The sequence below is a fragment of the Pristiophorus japonicus genome, chromosome 6 (assembly GCF_044704955.1).
Source record: "Pristiophorus japonicus isolate sPriJap1 chromosome 6, sPriJap1.hap1, whole genome shotgun sequence".
Lineage (NCBI taxonomy): Eukaryota > Metazoa > Chordata > Chondrichthyes > Pristiophoridae > Pristiophorus > Pristiophorus japonicus.
This window is the reverse complement of record NC_091982.1, coordinates 34,210,438-34,228,762: the sequence shown is the minus strand read 5'-3', so window position 1 is coordinate 34,228,762 and position 18,325 is coordinate 34,210,438. Positions and strand designations below refer to the sequence as shown.

General features: G+C 44.0%; 1 protein-coding gene across 1 annotated transcript in view; it reads left to right on the top strand.

Annotated features, from left to right (window-relative positions):
• The window catches only part of alg13 (ALG13 UDP-N-acetylglucosaminyltransferase subunit), a 125,137-nt gene extending 113,638 nt beyond the window's left edge, over positions 1-11,499 (top strand). Inside the window, exons 24-28 of the mRNA XM_070883944.1 lie at positions 417-591; positions 7,673-7,771; positions 7,862-7,902; positions 9,104-9,278; positions 10,373-11,499. Coding sequence (XP_070740045.1) covers positions 417-591; positions 7,673-7,771; positions 7,862-7,902; positions 9,104-9,278; positions 10,373-10,641 — 759 coding nt within the window. The 3' untranslated portion in view covers positions 10,642-11,499. The remainder of the gene's footprint in view (positions 1-416; positions 592-7,672; positions 7,772-7,861; positions 7,903-9,103; positions 9,279-10,372) is intronic.
• Positions 11,500-18,325: the final 6,826 nt, after the last annotated feature.

Below are 18,325 nucleotides of genomic sequence, written 5' to 3'. Positions count from 1 at the left end.
CAACACCAATAAAAAAAAATAGAAAAATACACTACATATTTAAGATTCATAAATTAAAGTTCTTTATTTAAAAAAAAAGAAATATTTTCCTGACTTTTTAAAGTTTTTTAATTATGCCTTAAAATAAACTTAGTGTTGTGGGGAGGGTTTTTAACAATAAAATGTGTTTTTATAACTTTATTTTAAAATGTGTTTGTGTATTTTTAAACACTTGCGCCTGTTAAAGTAGGCAATGCGCCTGCTTTTTCAGGTGCAAGATTTTTGAGGACGTGTGCTGGGCAAGATCTGCATAAAATATTGGAAATCTTGCCCTGCAAGTGTCCTCGCTCCCGATATGCGCGAGATCTGTCAAGCCAGAAATTTGTGTAAATTTGTTCCTTATTCCTTATTTGTTCCTTGTTCCTTATTTTTCCTAGATGATGGGAAATTCATCAGTGATATCAACGTCTGCATGTGTCAGTGCAGCCCCTGTCATCGGTTTCTCCAGTAACTCAGCAGAAACGAGCCAAACTTCAGTCACCTACACAACTGTGCCACAGCAGACTATTGTACCACCTGCCCTTGTACCTTCTCATCCTGTTGGGAGGCCAGGTATAGAATCCAAAGCAGCCAGAGTTGGTATATTGAGTTTTGATGCTTCTGTAAATGTAATCTGATTCTAGTTATGGTTTAAACTGTGTTCAAGTGCAAGGGTGTCAAAACACTATTTTTGTTTTTCAAGGTAATCACCAATCATAAACTCTCGTTACACCATACAAAATTCAACAACAGTGCAAATCTATAATGTCAAAAATGATGAAAATACGTTCACTTGACTTCACCTTCACACTTGGTATTCCATTCACAACAGAAGAGTTGGCATCACCTGATGTAGCAACAATATACCAACAACATTTTTTCTTAGTTGAGAGAGGAAAGGTGCAGAGAAACTCAACGGCAAGGATGAACAGAAGTAGGAAAGTATCCCTAGTACAATCCCCCATCACTTGCACCGTTCCCATTTTCCTGGACGACCGGTTACTTCAGGCAAATGGCACTAACCACTTTTCATTACCATAGGAGTCCATTACAAATTAAACCATGTTAAGCGGGTTGGCTATTTTGAGCAGTTCAAGAAGTTTTTCGCCCTCATTAAAGTGCGATTATCTGTTTTTTTGAGGGAGGGGGGAAGCAGAAGTTTTTCAGATTTCTACAACCCTTTTGTACGAGGGATAGAAGTGCTTCCTAATTTCACTCCTGCGTGGCCTAGTTGTTGCATCCCCTTGTTTTAAATTCCCCAACCAGGGGAAATCATTTTTCTCTCTACCCTATCAAACCAGCTTAACATTTTAAATGGGACATCTGAAAATTCAGCTGAGTTAACTCTTTAAGCTGAGGGTTCTTTCCTCAACCAATATTGGCAACACAAACATTATCTCTGCATTCATTCATTGTTTTGTGGGGGGTCCTTATTGTGTGCAAATTGGCTACCACTTTTTTGCTTGTAATAGTTCTTGCACTTCAAAAATAATTCATTGGTCGTATATCATTTTGGGTTGTCCTGAGGAAGTGATGAGGTGCTCTACTGAGGCAATTTTTTTTTTAAGCTATAATGAACCATAGGATGTTACACTGCAAAATATTTTCTCATTGTATGCAGAACTGTGCCTCTGGGATAGGAAAATAAATCTAGCCACTTTGTGCCTCTTGCACTATTTTCAAACTCCAGTAGATGGTACTCTTTTATTAGTCTTGCAGAAATATGAGCTCCATGTTTTTCTACTTTAAACTAACATGAGTTTTCAGTTTTTTTGCATTGATTTTATTGTACACATTGAAATGTTGGAATTGATTATAGCAAAAAATTGCCTGAAATCCTTTGTGTCTGAACCAAAAACACTATTTGAATTGATACCTTTTTAGTTTGATTTCATTACTCATTTCTCCTTTCTCCATATTATAATTGTTGTGTATGGAGAAAGTCAGACTGAACACTGAGCTCAAAGTAAAGTGTGACCTTAGTCTTTTATTGCAGGTCTCCAGAGTGCCTCTCCAAACTGTGAAGCCTCCTTAAATACCTGTGCTCCCAAGGGATTATGGGATCCCTTGGGACTCCAGGGGATGAGCCCTCTGGTGGCTGTACAGAGTTAATACAAGTCCACATATATAACAACCCCCCCCCCCCCCCCCCCCTAAAGTCAATAGTGTAACTATTTACAATGTGAGTCGATCTGGAGCCCTCCTTGCCCTAGTTGATCGTCTCGGTGTGAAAGCTGATGTTGTTGAATCATTGTTGGGCCCTTGCTGGGCTGCCTGGTGTGTTGGGCCCTGCTGGGCTGCTGTGGATGATGGGTTCTGCTTCGTGGTCAACCGTGGTGCCAGTTGCCACTGGTGTGTATGTTGGGGGATCAAAAAAGGTAGGGTCCAAGGTGGGTTGCTCAGGATAGTCCGTGAATCTGAGTTTGACTTGGTCCCAAGTGTTTCCGGTGAATGAGTCCATTTGAAATTTTGACCCAAAACACCCTGCTCCCCTCTTTTTGACCACGACAATGCCAGGAAGCCACTTGGGACCTTGTCCATAATTTAATACAAATACAGGATCATTGATTTCAATCTCGCGTGACACATTTGCGCTATCATGGTATGCACTTTGTAGAAGCCGCCTGCTCTCGACCTGTTCATGTAGATCAGGGTGAACTAACGAGAGCCTTATCTTATGTGCTCTTTTCATGAGCAGTTCAGCAGGTGGGATCCCAGTGAGCGAGTGGGGTCTTGTGTGGTAGCTAAGCAGGACTCTGGACAGGCGAGTCTGCAGTGGGCCTTCAGTTGCCTTGTTTAATGGTTTGCACTGCTCTCTCTGCTTGACCATTGGATGCTGGTTTAAAACGGGGCAGATATGACCTGTTTGATTCCATTACAGGTCATGAAGTCTTTGAACTCAGCACTGGTAAAACATGGCCCGTTGTCGCTCACCAGGACATCGGGTAAGCCGTGAGTGGCAAATATGGCCCGCAGGCTTTCATTAGTGGCAGCGGACGTGCTAGCTGACATTATCTCACATTCAATCCACTTGGAGTACGCGTCTACAACCACAAGGAACATTTTATCCAAGAAAGGGCCTGCATAGTTGACGTGTACCCTAGACCATGGTTTGGAGGGCCAAGACCATAAACTTAGTGCCGCCTCCCTGGATACATTGCTTAACTGCGAGCACGTATTACATCTGTGAACGCAGGACTCTTAAGTCCGCATCGATACCGGGCCACCACACGTGAGATCTGGCTATCGCTTTCATCATTACGATGCCTGGGTGGGTACTGTGGAGGTCATTGATGAAGGTGTCTCTGCCTTTCTTGGGGACCATTACTTGATTGTCCCACAGAAGGCAGTCTGCCTGTATGGACATTTCATTTTTCTCTCTCCCTGCATTTCCACTGGGACACTGGACCAGCTTTCGTGAAGCACACAACTTTTGATAGGGATAATAAGGGGTCCTGGCTTGTCCAGGTTTTGATCTGCCAAGCAGTGACTGGTGATTGCTCACTCTCAAATGCTTCCATAACCATGGCTAGATCTGCGGGCTGTGCCATTTCCACCCCCGTGGTGAGCAATGGCAGCCTACTGAGCGCATCGGCACACTTTTCTGTGCCTGGCCTGTGACGGATGGCGTAGTTGTATGCGGACAACGTGAGTGCCCATCTCTGGATGCGGGCCGATGCGTTGGTATTTATCCCTTTACTCTCGGAAATCAGGGATATAAGTGGCTTGTGATCAGTTTCCAATTCGAATTTTAGCCCAAACAGGTATTGATGCATTTTCTTTACCCCATAGACACACGGTAACGCTTTTTCAATCATGCTGTAGGCTCTCTCAGCCTTAGACAGATTCCTTGATGCATAAGCAACCGGTTGTAGTTTCCTGAAATCATTAGCTTGTTGCAATACACACCCGACGCCATGTGATGACGCATCACATGCTTGTACCAAACGTTTCATGGATCGTACAACACAAGCAATTTGTTTGAGCATAACAATTTACTTTGCTTTTACAAAGGTATTTTCTTTGCTTTTGCCCCAAACCCATTCGCCCCCTTTTCGTAGTAAGACATGTACTGGTTCAAGCAGTGTGCTGAGACCCGGTAAGAAGTTACCAAAGTAGTTCGAGTCCCAGAAACGACCGCAACTCTGTCACGTTCTGTGGCCTCTGTGCATTCTCGATTGCCTCCGTCTTCGCGTTGGTGGGCCTGATGCTGTCCGCTGCAATCCTCCTTCCGAAGAACTCCACTTCAGGCGCCAGGAAAACTCACTTCGAGCGTTTTAACCTGAGCCCCACGTGGTTGAGTCGACTATGAACCACCTTCAGGTTCTGCAGATGCTCGACTATGTTCCAACCTGTGACCAAAATGTCGTCCTGGAAAACCACGGTGTGCGGGACCGACTTCAGTAAACTTTCCATGTTTCTCTAGAATATCGCCGCCGCTGATCGGATTCCAAATGGGCATCTGTTATAAACAAAAAGACCTTTGTGCGTGTTGATGCAGGTGAGGGCCTTCGATGATTTCTCCAGTTCCTGCGTCATGTAGGCTGAAGTCAGATCCAGCTTCGTGAACATCTTTCCTCCCACCAGCATTGCAAAGAGGTCGTCGGTCTTTGGTAATGGGTATTGGTCCTGCAGGAAGAAATGATTGATGGTTACAGATTCCGACGGTGCCATCTCCCTTGAGGACTGGTACAATAGGACTGGCCCACTCACTGAAATCGATTGGTGAAATGATACCCTCTCTTTGCAGCCAGTCTAGCTCGATCTCTACCCTTTCTCATCATGTATGATACTGCTCTCGTCTTGTGATGGATGGGTCGCGCCTCGGAATTAGGTGGATCTGCACTTTTGCTCCTTGGAATTTTCCGATGCCTGGTTCGAACAGCGAAGGAAATTTGTTTAAGACCCGAGCACACGAAGTGTCGTCAGTGGGCGATGGCGCTCGGACGTCATCCCAGTTCCAGCGTATCTTTCCCAGCCAGCTCCTGCCGAGCAGCATGGGACCATTGCCTGGTACCACCCAGAGTGGTAGCTTGTGCACCGCTCCATCGTAGGAGACCTTTACGGTAGCATTGCTGATTACAGGAATCCGTTCTTTTGTGGTAAATTCTTAGTTTCGTGTGAACTGGAGTTAAGACTGGCCTTGAGGCCTTGTTGCACCACAACCTTTTGAAAGTCTTTTTTCCCATGATGGACTGGTTCGCGCCCGTGTCCAGCTCCATTGACACTGGGAGTCCATTTAGTTCAACATTCAGCATTATCGGGGGACAATTTGTGGTGAATGTGTGCACCCCATGTACCTCTGCCGCCTCGATCCGAGGCTCTGGTTCGTCGTGATCCTCCGTGGATCTGTCCTCCTCTGCAACATGGTGGTTTGCAGGTTTAACAGGCTTTGTATCTCGCCTGCATACTCGTTGGAGGTGTCCCATTGTTCCACCGCCCTTGCAAACTTACTCTTTGAATCGGCATGAATGGAAACGATGATCACCCCCGCAGTGCCAACAAGGTGTTCATGGCCTTGCATTCATCACCCTTGATGGTGGACTCTGAGTCATCTGCAGCTACAGGTATGTGTGACCTGCCCTGTACGTTATGATTCGAAAACATCACTTTGTTCACAGTACTTTTGGCAGCACTTGTGTGCTGAGAGATTTGCTTCGTATTGTCACTGGTGGCAATGAATGCCTGGGCTATCGCTATGGCCTTACTCAAGGTTGGAGTCTCTACAGTCAAAAGTTTGCGAAGTATGGTTTCGTGGCCAATGCCAAATACGAAAAAGTCTCTGAGCATGTGCTCCAAACGTCCTTCAAATTCGCAATGTCCTACAAGGCGTCTTAGCTCGACGACATAACTCGCCACTTCCTGGCCTTCAGACGTTTTGTTCGTGTAGAACCGGTACCTCGCCATCAGAACTGTTTCCTTAGAGTTCAAATGCTCTCAGACCAGTGTGCACAAATCGTCGTACGATTTCTCCGTGGGTTTTGCTGGAGTGAGCAGATTCATCATGATGCCATACGTTGGTGCCCCACAGACGGTGAGGAGGATCACCCTTCATTTGACAGCGTTCTCTTCCCCATCTAACTCGGCCATGAAGAATTGATCGAGTCGCTCCACAAGTTTCCCAATCATCTCCCTTCGAAAATTTCTCCAGGATGCCCACTGTTCTCTGCATCTTTGGGTTTGCTATCTGTATCTCGTCGCCAGTTGTGTATGGAGAAAGAGTCCGACTGAGCTCAAAGTAAAGTGTGACCTTAGTCTTTTATTGCAGGTCTCCAGTCTGCCTCTCCAACCTGTGAAGCCTCCTTAAATACCTGTGCTCCCAAGGGATTATGGGATCCCTTGGGACTCCAGGGGAAGAGCCCTCTGGTGGCTGTACAGAATAAATACAAGTCTACATATATAACAACATTCACCTGAACACATGCTTCCATTGTCAGGAAAAAGCACCTTGCTGTCCTGTCTAGCATTACCTTTATATGTCTACCCTTGCCATTGTTTGGGGCAGGGAAGGGGGGTGAAGGGAGGGGAGTACCAATTGAGAAAGGAGTCTTTGAATTAACCTGTAAATTGTTCCTGCCCCCTCCCCCAGCCCATTTGCAAACCATAATCTGCACAAAAGTACAGGCTGACTTCTAAAAAATATAGATCAACTGGATTGATGTAAGGATCTTCAATGTGTTTGTGATTGATCCTCTCTCTCAAAAACTACATCTTGGTCAAACGAACACTTTTTTTTGTCAATGACCTTTTTATAGACCTTGGTGTCTCTTTTGCTCATTCCTCATGCTTCATGTAGGGTTCAAATGTAAACTTCTATCCAAATATAGAATATAAGTTGCTTGAAGGGAAGACCTAATTTCATGTCACAGTATACTGTTCCACTGATCACTAGAACAAAGTGAAAGCTGCTTTTGTTAATTATCCACCTTTCTCTCTCTCTCTTTTCCCCCTCCCCCCACCCCTTCTCTTGACTTGGGATATCGATCCAAGGGCATTGGTACCCCTATGATATTTCATAATTGTCCATTCTTCACATCTAAGCTGATGCAATGAATGTTGGTATACTAGTCAGCCTCACAGTTTAGCCCAATCTTGTTCTTGCACAATCTGCGTGCATATAATGCATTTTCCAACAGTAATCGGTGGGTAGTGATCTGGAGCACGGCCCTGTCTTTTTCTCCATTAGCTAAGTCAAATCATTTCACCTCATGAGTACCAAATCAGCACAGTGTAAGAGTTGAACTGGCAATATTCTTTCTGCAAAGCTTAATGCTGCTTTTTAAAATCCTTCAACTAATCTGAAACAGTTTAAACTTCACTCAGCCATGGTTTTATGTCTTATCTTTTGCTTTGACGCACAAGTTGCAGGAAAGTCATTGTTACTGTAGTTTCTGGTAGCCTGTATCACACTTTCCACACCCCCTCTACCATTTTCAGTACTTTGTAGAGCCAGAACTTCCATTTATATTCTGTTCTGGAGAATAAACTTCCTAGCCTATTTTTAAAAGTCGGATTTGCCAATCCATGCATTGTCCATTGACCACTGTTTGCTGTGGTTTTCAATTCTAACACTCATTAGCTGGATGTGATGTGCTCTGCTTACCTTCCAGTAGCAGTACTTTTCGATATGTATTTTGATTTCTGTTCGACTCAGGCCCTTCCCTTCCCGTCAATGAAATGGCTGAAGCTATGAGTTCTCCTGCATCACCACCACCATATTCCTGTGATCCCAATGGCAATGATCTCCCTCGAGGTGAGACCCTTTTACTCTGAACACAACCAAAGTTCACACATGCTCAAGTTTTATAGTAACAAAAGTTTATTTGATGTCTTTCTGTTTTAGATAGAAAGGTGGTTCAGTATTACTTCAACCTTGGCTTGCAGGTGAGTTTGATGGGAATTCTAGGATTGCAGTCATGTGGTTCTACATGTGTCAAAATCCAATGCCCTTTCTGACATTTTTCAAAAACTCTTCCATTGAGTCATCCAGGAGATGTTCTGTAGAACTTTAGAGCACCTTTTTAAGTACTTTGGGCAGGATTTTGATCAAAAACCGCCACCCCCGGTTTACCGCCCCAAAAAATGCTATGATTATTCAATTAAGAACGGCAGAAAATTAATCAAAAAATAGAAAAATAATCAGCCCGGCAGGAAAAATCGCCGTTGAATGTGGATTCTCGGCAGAAAACACGATCCTCATCACATTTAGTCCAAGGCTACGAGTTGGGCCTTGGGAGGGGGGGGGAAACACACTATTTCCAAAAAATAAAAATTGGAAAACATTCACAGGACCCTTTTGCAGTGAATTGCTGCAAAAGAATAAAAAAAAACTCATCATTTTTTTGCAGGATTTCATACCTACCGCCGATCGAAGGGCTGCTCCGGCTGGTTTCTCCCCGGTGTTTTTTTTCCCACCAACTACGGAATACCGTTCCCACCAAACTGGCAGAAGCGTTTTTTTTTCAGTGTTGCATACCGGCGGTCCACTCCCCATGGTATTTTGGAACCGTCGGCAGAACACTTGGATGATATTTCCACCAAAAACGAGGAATACTGCCGAAAAATTCGATGGAAAGGCTGATGAAATTCCAGCCCTATGTCTTTCTAACACACACATACATACTCATTTTTTAAATGATGGCTTATTCAGGATTCACTTTCATGAGGTTCTCTCTGCAAGCCTCTTGGATGCAGTTAAGGCAACATGTGACTTGAGTTCCATTTTGAAGCTGAGATCACTAGAATGGCCTCAGACTTTGGCATATATCACTGGCAGAATTATTAATGAATTCATGTCAGTCGTGCCTTTGGGGAGATCAGTAGTAATCACTCTGTTTTGGAGTGTTACTGTAAAAGCATGAGGGTTCTGCCTAGAATTTTGAACTTGTATTTATAAAACTATTTGGTGTTCACTATTTGCTGTTCATATCTGTTGCATGAATTACTTAGCTGTAAATTAATCTTGGTAAAAAGGAATAACTTTTACCATGTTGCAAATTACTAGCTTGTTTTGACTTTTTCTGCAAAGCAAGTTTAAAAATGACTTGGTTTTGGGCAGTTTTGAGTGCATTTCTCTTGTTTCTAGTGTTACCACCAAAACTATTGGCCCTCAGTGGTCTATATGCCACAACAGCAACCTGTGGATATATACCCAGCATTCCCTGCAGCTCCCCAGTTTGTTGAACAGTCTACCGTGCCACAGCTGTATGGTGACAGCGGGAGAAATGATCATCAAAGTTCCTCTGACATTATGTCGAATGGCAAGTTTATTTTATATTTTCAGCAGATTTTCTTTAATATGAAAACATGAAGTTTCAATCTGTATTGGGAAAAGGACATTGTCCAAACCTCTGTTTTTATTGAGAATCGAGTGCTCAGGTCAGGAATGGCTTTGTTAGATGCAGAGTGAAGCTCCCCTTCTGAGCCTCAGTCAGCCAGGCCTAGGACCACTGGACAAAATTGGAGACTCCATTTCTGAGCAAGCGCACCCAGTGATGTTGACAGCTGAGACTTAGGCAATTCCAACATCTAAATTTTGTTTGAATTATGCCACAGGAGAACAGTTGGTCATGTGCTTAGGATTTAAAACTTAAATGGAGTGTAGGTGGTGGGGTGTGGCAGCGATTGATCACTGCTCATTTCAAACTTTTAGATAACGATGGCTAACTTAGATTATGGTTTATGTCTGAGCACAGTGAATGCTGAAATGCGAGCTGTTTCTGCAGAATTACTCCACTAAAGCTGTTGGAAGGTTGAACTGATTTTATAGATGGTCATTAAATGTGGAATGTTTTCAGCCTCATCTATTAAGCTCCTATTTAGTTATCTTCAGTAACTCTTCCTGGCATGTCATCCCCACTCCCTTAATTAAAAATATTAATGCTCCCCGTACCTGTTCTGCATTATAAAAATAAACACAATTGATGAGGCTGATTTTTAAAGGGCACAATGTAATTTTTCAATTACAGCAGTTTAAATGAGATTGTTAAGGATAACATATGGTTAAGTAACGCTTGGGCAGATTTGGATATGATAATTATAGAATTTTTATAAATCATTCCAAAAGGTAAGTTGGCTTGTGTAATTTAGATAATTCAAAATCTGGATTTAAAACAACTATGCATGTTTCTACAAAACTGTATGAGCCCCACTCCCCTCCCCTGGAAGAGTTCCTCTTACTTTGAAGCATATTTTCCATAATGGAACAGATGGTCTTCATGTTCAAGTTGAGAGCTCTTGTCGGTAGTCTGCTGTTCCTGTAAGCTTCCCCTAAGTTGTAACATTTTACAACTTTCCTTAAAGAAAGAAGTTGGTTGATTGTTTTCGGTACTAAAGGGCTGCTTTAATTTTTCAGGTTCTTATCCGACTGCGGAGCCTCAACCAGTTCCTCATTCAACAGTATACTATCCAGTGCTGACAGACCAGTACATTCCAGCACCTATATCTGCTTATGATCCCTGCATCCCTGTAACATCCACGCTTCACTACGTTGGTCCCTGGTACCCAACAAGCCAGATGTGCAACAATTCTTCAAGACTGCAGAGCCCAGCATGTCCAGCGCCTCCACCTCCGTTAAATTATGTTGGACCTGCCAATCAGCCTACACATTATGTATCTCACTAAGTGTACAAAATAATGGCTTGGGATTTAACAGACCCCACTGAAGGAGTAGATTGTTAACCCTCTTCTCTTCTCCTTTACCCCCCCCCCCCCCTCCCCCACTGGTATCCAAGCCTTTAATTGCCTTAACCCTGAAGATTCAATTTTATTGAATACTTCTCTATGGACACTTTCTATTCAGATAGGGGATGAAATCTTCTATCTTTTCTCTGCATTTGCCTGAAATATTTGCCTATATGATCTTTTATTTAAATGGGAGTTTCATATTAATCCTGAGATTTCCTCACTTTCTAGTAAAATTCCCAATTGGATTTGTAGACTGAAAATAGGGTAAATTTTGCTAGTAAGATGTGCTTTATACCACATCTTTTCCCCCACTGCACAATGTCAACGGAGAATTTCACACACCCATTTTCCCCACTGCACAATGTCAACAGTGAATGTCAACTTCCCCTTCAGTGAAATGGTTGTCTTCTGGATTCAGTTGAAGAACTGTTTCACAAAGGATTACCCTTCGAAGAAGGAAAATTATTCCTACTTGAGTACCATTTTCCACCTAATTTTCCTGTTTGATGATTATTCTACCTGTACCACTTCTACCTCATGTTTAAAAACATTGAAGTTTGCAATGTCTTTAGTTTGTGAAAGCTTGTATGTTTTTATAAGGTATCTGATTCAGCTTAAAATGTTGACTTCCTCTTAGTTTTGTTGGGCCACGGAGAAAAAAATGTTTGGCATTGATTTTTTTGTTTTAGACTGTTGAAGTCTGCTGCTGTTTTCTGGAGTACAGTTGTAAGAGAAATGGTGTGTGGTTGTGGGTTCATCTTTATTTAAAAATGTAATAAAACCTGAGCACTGCAATCTATTTGTCAATGTGCTGCTTTTACACTTAACGCAGTGAAAACCATCAGTAAATGTTGCAGGGCAGAAACTTACATTGACTCTTCAATCTAAATTTTTAGTAAACTGGGTCTGGGGGAAGAAAGGGGAAAGGTGAATTTGATAGCAATTACTTGAGGCTACTGCTATCATAGAATCATAGAATAGTACACCACAGAAGGAGGCCATTCGGCCCATGCAGTCTGCGCTGGCTTTTTTGAAGAGCAATCAAGTTAGTTCAACTCTTCCGCTCTTTCCCCATATATTTGCAATTCTTTTAAGAACGTAAGAAATGGGAGCAGGAGTAGGCCACTTGGCCCCTCGAGCCTGCTCCGTCATTTAATAAGATCATGGCTGATCTGATCATGGACTCAGCTCTACTTCCCCGCTTGCTCCCCATAACCCTTTATTCCCTTATCACTCAAAATTCTGTCTACGCCTTAAATATATTCAATGACCCAGTCTCTACAGCTCTCTGGGCAGAGAATTCCATAGATTTACAACCCTCAGAAGAAATTCCTCCTCATAGTCTCAGTATAAGGGGCTGCCCATTTAACATTGTCCCCTAGTTTTAGTTTCCCCAATGAGTGGAAATATCCTCTCTCCATCCACCTTGTCAAGCCCCCTCATTATCTTAATATGTTTCGATAAGATCACCCCTCATTCTTCTGAACTCCAATGTGTATAGGCCCAACCTATCTTCATAAGTCAACCCCCTCATCTCTGGAATCAACCTAGTGAAGCTTCTCAACAGCCTCTAATGCAAGTATATCCTTAAATATGGAGACCAAAACTGTACACCTTACTCTAGGTGTGGCCTCACCAATGCCCTAAACAGTTGTAGCAGGACTTCTCTGCTTTTATACTCCATCCCCCTTGCAATAAAGGCCAACATTCCATTTGCCTTCCTGATTACTTGCTGTACCTGCATACTAACTTTTCATGTTTCACGCACAAGGACCCCCAGGTTCCTCTGTACTGCAGCAGTTTGCAATTTTTTTCCATTTAAATTAAAATTTGCTTTTCTATTTTTTTTTCTGCCAAAGTGGATAACCTCATATTTTCCCACATTATACTCCATCTACCAAATTTTTGCCCACTCACTTAGCCTGTCTCTTTCCCTTTGCAGTTTTTTTTGTGTCCTCACAATTTGCTTTCCCCACACATCTTTGTATCATCAGCAAACTTGGCTACATTACACTCGGTCCCTTCATCCAAGTCATTAATATAGATTGTAAATAGTTGAGGAACTAGCACCGATCCCTGTGGCACCCCATTAGTCACAGTTTGCCAACCAGAAAATGACCCATTTATCCCGACTGTTTGTTTTCTGTTAGTTAGCCAATCCTCTATCCCTATGTTACCTTGAACCCCGTGAACTTTTATGTTGTGCAGTAACCTTTTATGTGGCACCTTACTGAATACCTTCTGGAAATCCAAATACACCACATCCACTGGTTTTCCCCCTTATCCACCATGCTTGTTACATCCTCAAAGAACTCCCAAGTTACTGTTAAAGGAAACTATCCCGGATACACTTTGAGCTCTTCCTCAAGGCTACCCTGGCCAAATTGCTTTGTCCAAGTAATACGAAGGTTAAAATTGCCCATGATTATTGCCGTTACTTTATTACAAGCCTCCATTATTTCTTGCTTTATACTCCGCCCAACAGTGTAGCTACTGTTATGGGGCCAAAGACTATGCCCACCAGGGACTTTTTCCACTTATTATTCCTTATCTCCACCCAAACTGATTCAACATCTTGATCTCCTGAGCTAATATTGTTTCTCACTAACGCACTGATCTCATCCTTTATTAACAGTGCTAGTCCACCTCCTTTTCCTTTGTCCTTCCAAATTGTCAAATACCCCTAAATATTTAGTTCCCAGTCCTGGTCACCTTGCAATCACGCCTCTGTAATGGCTATCGGATCAGATCCATTTGTATCTATTTGTGCTGTCAACTCATCTATTTTGTTACGAATGCTACGTGAATTCAGATAAAGAGCTTTTAAATGTGTTTTTTGTTTACCATTTTTTCCTACTTTTAACCCCACTTTCTGATTCACCTTTATGGTTTATACATTTTGTCCCTTGGCACGCTTGGGTTTTCATTTACCCCAGTGCTACCCTGCTCTATTGCCTTCTCCTTATTCTTTGACTTTTTAATTTTTGCTCACCTGAATCCTACCCACTCCCCCCACTAATTAGTTTAAAGCTATATCTCTACAGCACCAGCCATTTGATTTGCCAGGACCCTAGTCCCAGCACGGTCTAAGTGGAGCCCGACTGAACGGAACAGCTCCCTCTTACCCCAGTACTGGTGCCAGTGTCCGACGAACCAAAACCCATTTCTCCCACACCAGTCTTTGAGCCACGTGTTTTTAACTCTGATCTTATTTACCCTATGCAAATTTGCTCGTGGCTCAGGTAGTAATCCAGAGATTTTTACCTTTTGTGGTTCTGCTTTTTAATTTGGCCTCTAGCTGCTCATAATCCTTCAGCAGAACCTCTTTATCCTATCTATATTGTTGGTACCCATGTGGACCATGACAACTGGATCTTTCCCCTCCCATTCCAAATTCCTCTCCAGCCCTGAGGAGATATCCTTAACCCTGGCACTGGGCAGGCAACACAGCCTTCAAGACTCATGCCCTCGGCTGCAGAGAACCTTATCTACCCCCCTAATACTGTCCCCTACCACTGCAACGTTTCTTTTTACTCCCCCCCCCCCCCCCCCCCCCCAACTTGAATGGCCCCCTGTACCAAGGTGCTGTGGTCAGTTTGCTCATCTTCCCTGCAGTCCCTGCTCTTGTCCACATGGAGTAAGAGCCTCGAATCTGCTGGACAAGAGCAAGGGTTGAGGCTCTTTCATCACTCCATCCTGAGTCCCCCATACCTTCCTCACTCGTAGTCACACCCCTCTGATCCCTGACTATGGATTGAATTTGAATTAATTACTCATTGGTGTGACTAGCTCCTGGCGTCCAGGTAACTCACTCCCTCCCTGGTGCCGTAGTGTCTACAGCTCAGATTCCAGCTCATCAACACGGAGCCGAAGTTACTCGAGCTGCAGATGTGGTCGCGATGGACACCAATGGGGTCAACCAGCTCCCACATGCAACAGCAGAAACGCATTGCCTGTCCTGCCATCTCTAATGTATTTAATTAATTAGATTTAGTTTTTAGTAATCCTGGCCCTTTAATTTAAAGCAAGAAGAAAAAAACTCATCAACTAATCACTTCCCTGCTTTCCTGTGAATGTAGTCTCCCTGTTCTCCTTTATCCTCTCTTTTACCTGTTCGCGCTACTCCCTGCAGTGGCTGTTGCTCGCACTTTTTTCCCCACTGCTGCTGGTGTTGTTCCCTCACGGGTCGGGAAGGCGCACTGACTCCTTGGGCCGCTGCTTGCACTTTTATCCTCATTGCTGCCGGTGGTGTTCCCTCACCAGTCGGGTTGGTATTTATCCAATCCCCTTTTTAAGGCTATTATTGACTCTGTTTCCACCACCCTATCAAGCAGTGTATTCCAAATCCCAGCCACTCGTTGCGTTTATAAAAAAAAAAAAGTTTTTCCTCATGTCGCCTCTGATTCTTTTGCCTATCACTTTAAATCTGTGCCCTCTGGGCCACACTAAACCCTGCATGATTTTAAACACCTCTATCCAATTACCTTTTGGCCTTCTGTGCTCTGAGGAGAACAACCCCAGCTTCTCCATGCCCTTAAGTGGCTGATTATAGAGGCATTAGCAATTGGAAGGTTCAGTTTTCCAACTATCCTTTGACCATGGAAGGAATGTGGTAAAAGAGACCTTAAAATCTATATTGCAAGTAATTGGACATAGTAAATAAAAGATTGGCCTATAATAAGCATTGGAAAGGGGGAGGATAACTGAACTTGGTGCATGACCTACACAAGCTCAGTAGAAGCTTTAGGAACTGTATTTCATCTTTCCCCTGGATACTCCACAGTGCTCTGGTCTGAACATTAACTTTCGTTACTTTGACCTTAGTTATGCTACTCCATTTTCGTACTGCAAGGGAAGCTGATGCTGCAGGGAGCGGCCTGTGCAGTGTCTCGAATGGAGGGAAGAAAGGCAGGTTGATAGTTTTGCAGATAGACCCTTAGAACACAGTGCAGTAGGGATGATGGTCTGTTTTCCTTTACAAGGCTGATGTTTTTTCAGCATTTCATTTTCATTTAAACCTGCATCTGCAGGCTTTCTTTCCCAATTTCTCCCTATGTTCTTTTTTTATCGCTTGGGTGTCTTACCTATTTGCATATTTTGTTTCCTATGTCTGCTTGACTGACACCTTTTTATATCATCTGAATTGCCCACATTAAGACTAGGAATCATTCAACCCATTAACTTATTGGTCATTGGAATTTGTTTTTTCTTTCCCCTGTTCAAAAAGAAATAAAAACTTAGATTTGTAAAGCACCTTTCACGACCACCGGACGTCTCAAAACGCTTTACAGCCAATGAAGTACTTTTGGTAGTACTTGTAGTCACTGTTGTAATGTAGGAAACGCGGCAGCCAATTTGTACACAGCAAGCTCCCACAAGCAGCAATGTGATAATGACCAGATGATCTGTTTTTGTTATGTTGATTGAGGGATAAAAATTGACTCGGACACCGGAGATAACTCGCCTGCTCTTCTTCAAATTAGTGCCATGGGATCTTTTACTTCCACCTGAGAGATGTCTCATCCGAAAGATGGCACCTCCGACAGTGCAGCACTTCCTCAGCACTGCACTGGAGTGTCAGCCTAGATTTATGTGCTCCAATCCCTGGAGTGGAACTTGATACCACAATCTTCTGTCTCCGAGGCGCGTGTGCTACCCACTGAGCCTCTGGCTGACACTATTCAGATTCTATTAATGTGCTTATTTTAGTTTTCAGTGCTGGAGACGCGTTTGGCTGACTATTCAGGTAGATCGTTTTTTTACTTCCACAGCTGCCCCCCACAGTATTTTCTGTTTATGGTGCTGGTATTTAGTGTTCATGGTTGGGAAAGCTATGCTTTTGTGCATCTCCCTGTCATGTATGTAACCTTCATGTAACAACACTGCAATACTGTATATACTTGAGAAATGCACACATTGACCACAGGGGATGAAATTGTGGGAGACACTCCTCACCTGGTCATCCAGGTATATAAAGGGAGGTCCCCACGCAGGGTCATCACGTCTTGGTCCTGTGAATAAAGAAGCAGGTCACAGAGTGACCTTGTCCATAGAATGTGCCTTGTGTGGATTTGTGGTATTGTGTAAGGACTTTACGGTGACGACGAGAAACGGGAATCAACGACCCATGAGAATGGCCACTGGTAACACAGAGGAACGGTACTGTGTTGGTGAGGACTAGGACGATTTCATTGAGAGGCTTCAGCAGAGCTTTGTCACGAAGGACTGGCTGGGAGACGCAGCGGCCGACAAGTGAAGGTCTCATCTACTGACCAGCTGTAGATCTAAGACTTGCGCGCTCATGAAAGACCCGCTAGCACCCGAGAAGCCGGCGGACAAAACCTTTGAAGAGCTCAGCAAGCTAATCAGTGAGCACCTCAAACCGGCGAGCAGCATACACATGGCCCGACACAGATTTTATACCCACCGACGTCGGGAAGGACAGAGCATACCGGACTTTGTTGCGGACCTCCGGCACTTGGCCAGCCTCTAAGTTCACAGACGCCTGCAGAGGGAGATGCTAAGGGATTTCTTTATTGAGGGCATCGGTTATGCCGGGATTTTCAGAAAGTTAATCGAGACCAAGAACTTGACCTTGGAAACGGCGGCGTTGCTGGCTCAGACTTTTATGGCGGGAGAGGAGGAAACCAAGATAATATACGCGCGCAACTCTGACTCCAAAGTGGCGATGGATCAGAGGGTCAATATCATAAACGCGACTCAGAGCCCAGCAGGCAGGCAAGGGAAGTTCGACACACCCCAGGCAGCAATACACCCCAGAACAGGTTTTCAACACAGACGATGGCAGTCTGAAAGGACTTTTACGCCATCCCAGTGGACAATGCGTTCTGGGATAGGGCCATTGACACCCACTAAGGATGCTCAAGAGCAGTCAAAGTGACCATCAGTGAGGAATGTCTGGTAACAGCTCTTTCATTCTCAACAATGGGAATCTCAGTTTATGCTGGAGGTGTGGGGGCAGACATGCTGCTAGGACTTGCAGGTTTCAACAGTTCACCTGCAGAAATTGTAACCTCACTGGCCATTTAGCTAGAATGTGCAGGATGCCTGTGACCAGGCTAATTTACGAGGTGGATGGACCAGAAGAGGGGTCTGCGAGGCAGGATGACGCGTGGGGCAAATCAATGGACGCTGAAGTTCAGCGGGTTCATGTGGCAAACATTCACAGCTCATATACCAAAACGCCACCTATGATGACAAAGGTCCTATTAAAAGGCATCCCGGTACGCATGGAGCTGGACATGGGGGCCAGCCAGTCACTCATGAGCATTCAACAATTCAAAAAGCTATGGCCACTCAAAGCCAGCAGACCCAAACTAAAACGCATTGAGACTCGATTACGGACGTACACCAAAGAAATCATTCCAGTGCTAGGCAGTGCACTGTTGGATTGTCCCGGGCAATGGTCCCGCACTGTTGGGGAGGAGCTGGTTAGCTGAGATGAACTGGAAATGGGGGGATGTGCACGCAGTGTCATCTGTGGAGCGAAGTTCATGCTCACAGGTCCTACAACAATATGACTCGCTATTCCAACCTGGCGTTGGGACGTTCAGAGGTACCAAAGTAGTGGTTCGCATCACCCTGGATGTCAGACCAGTAC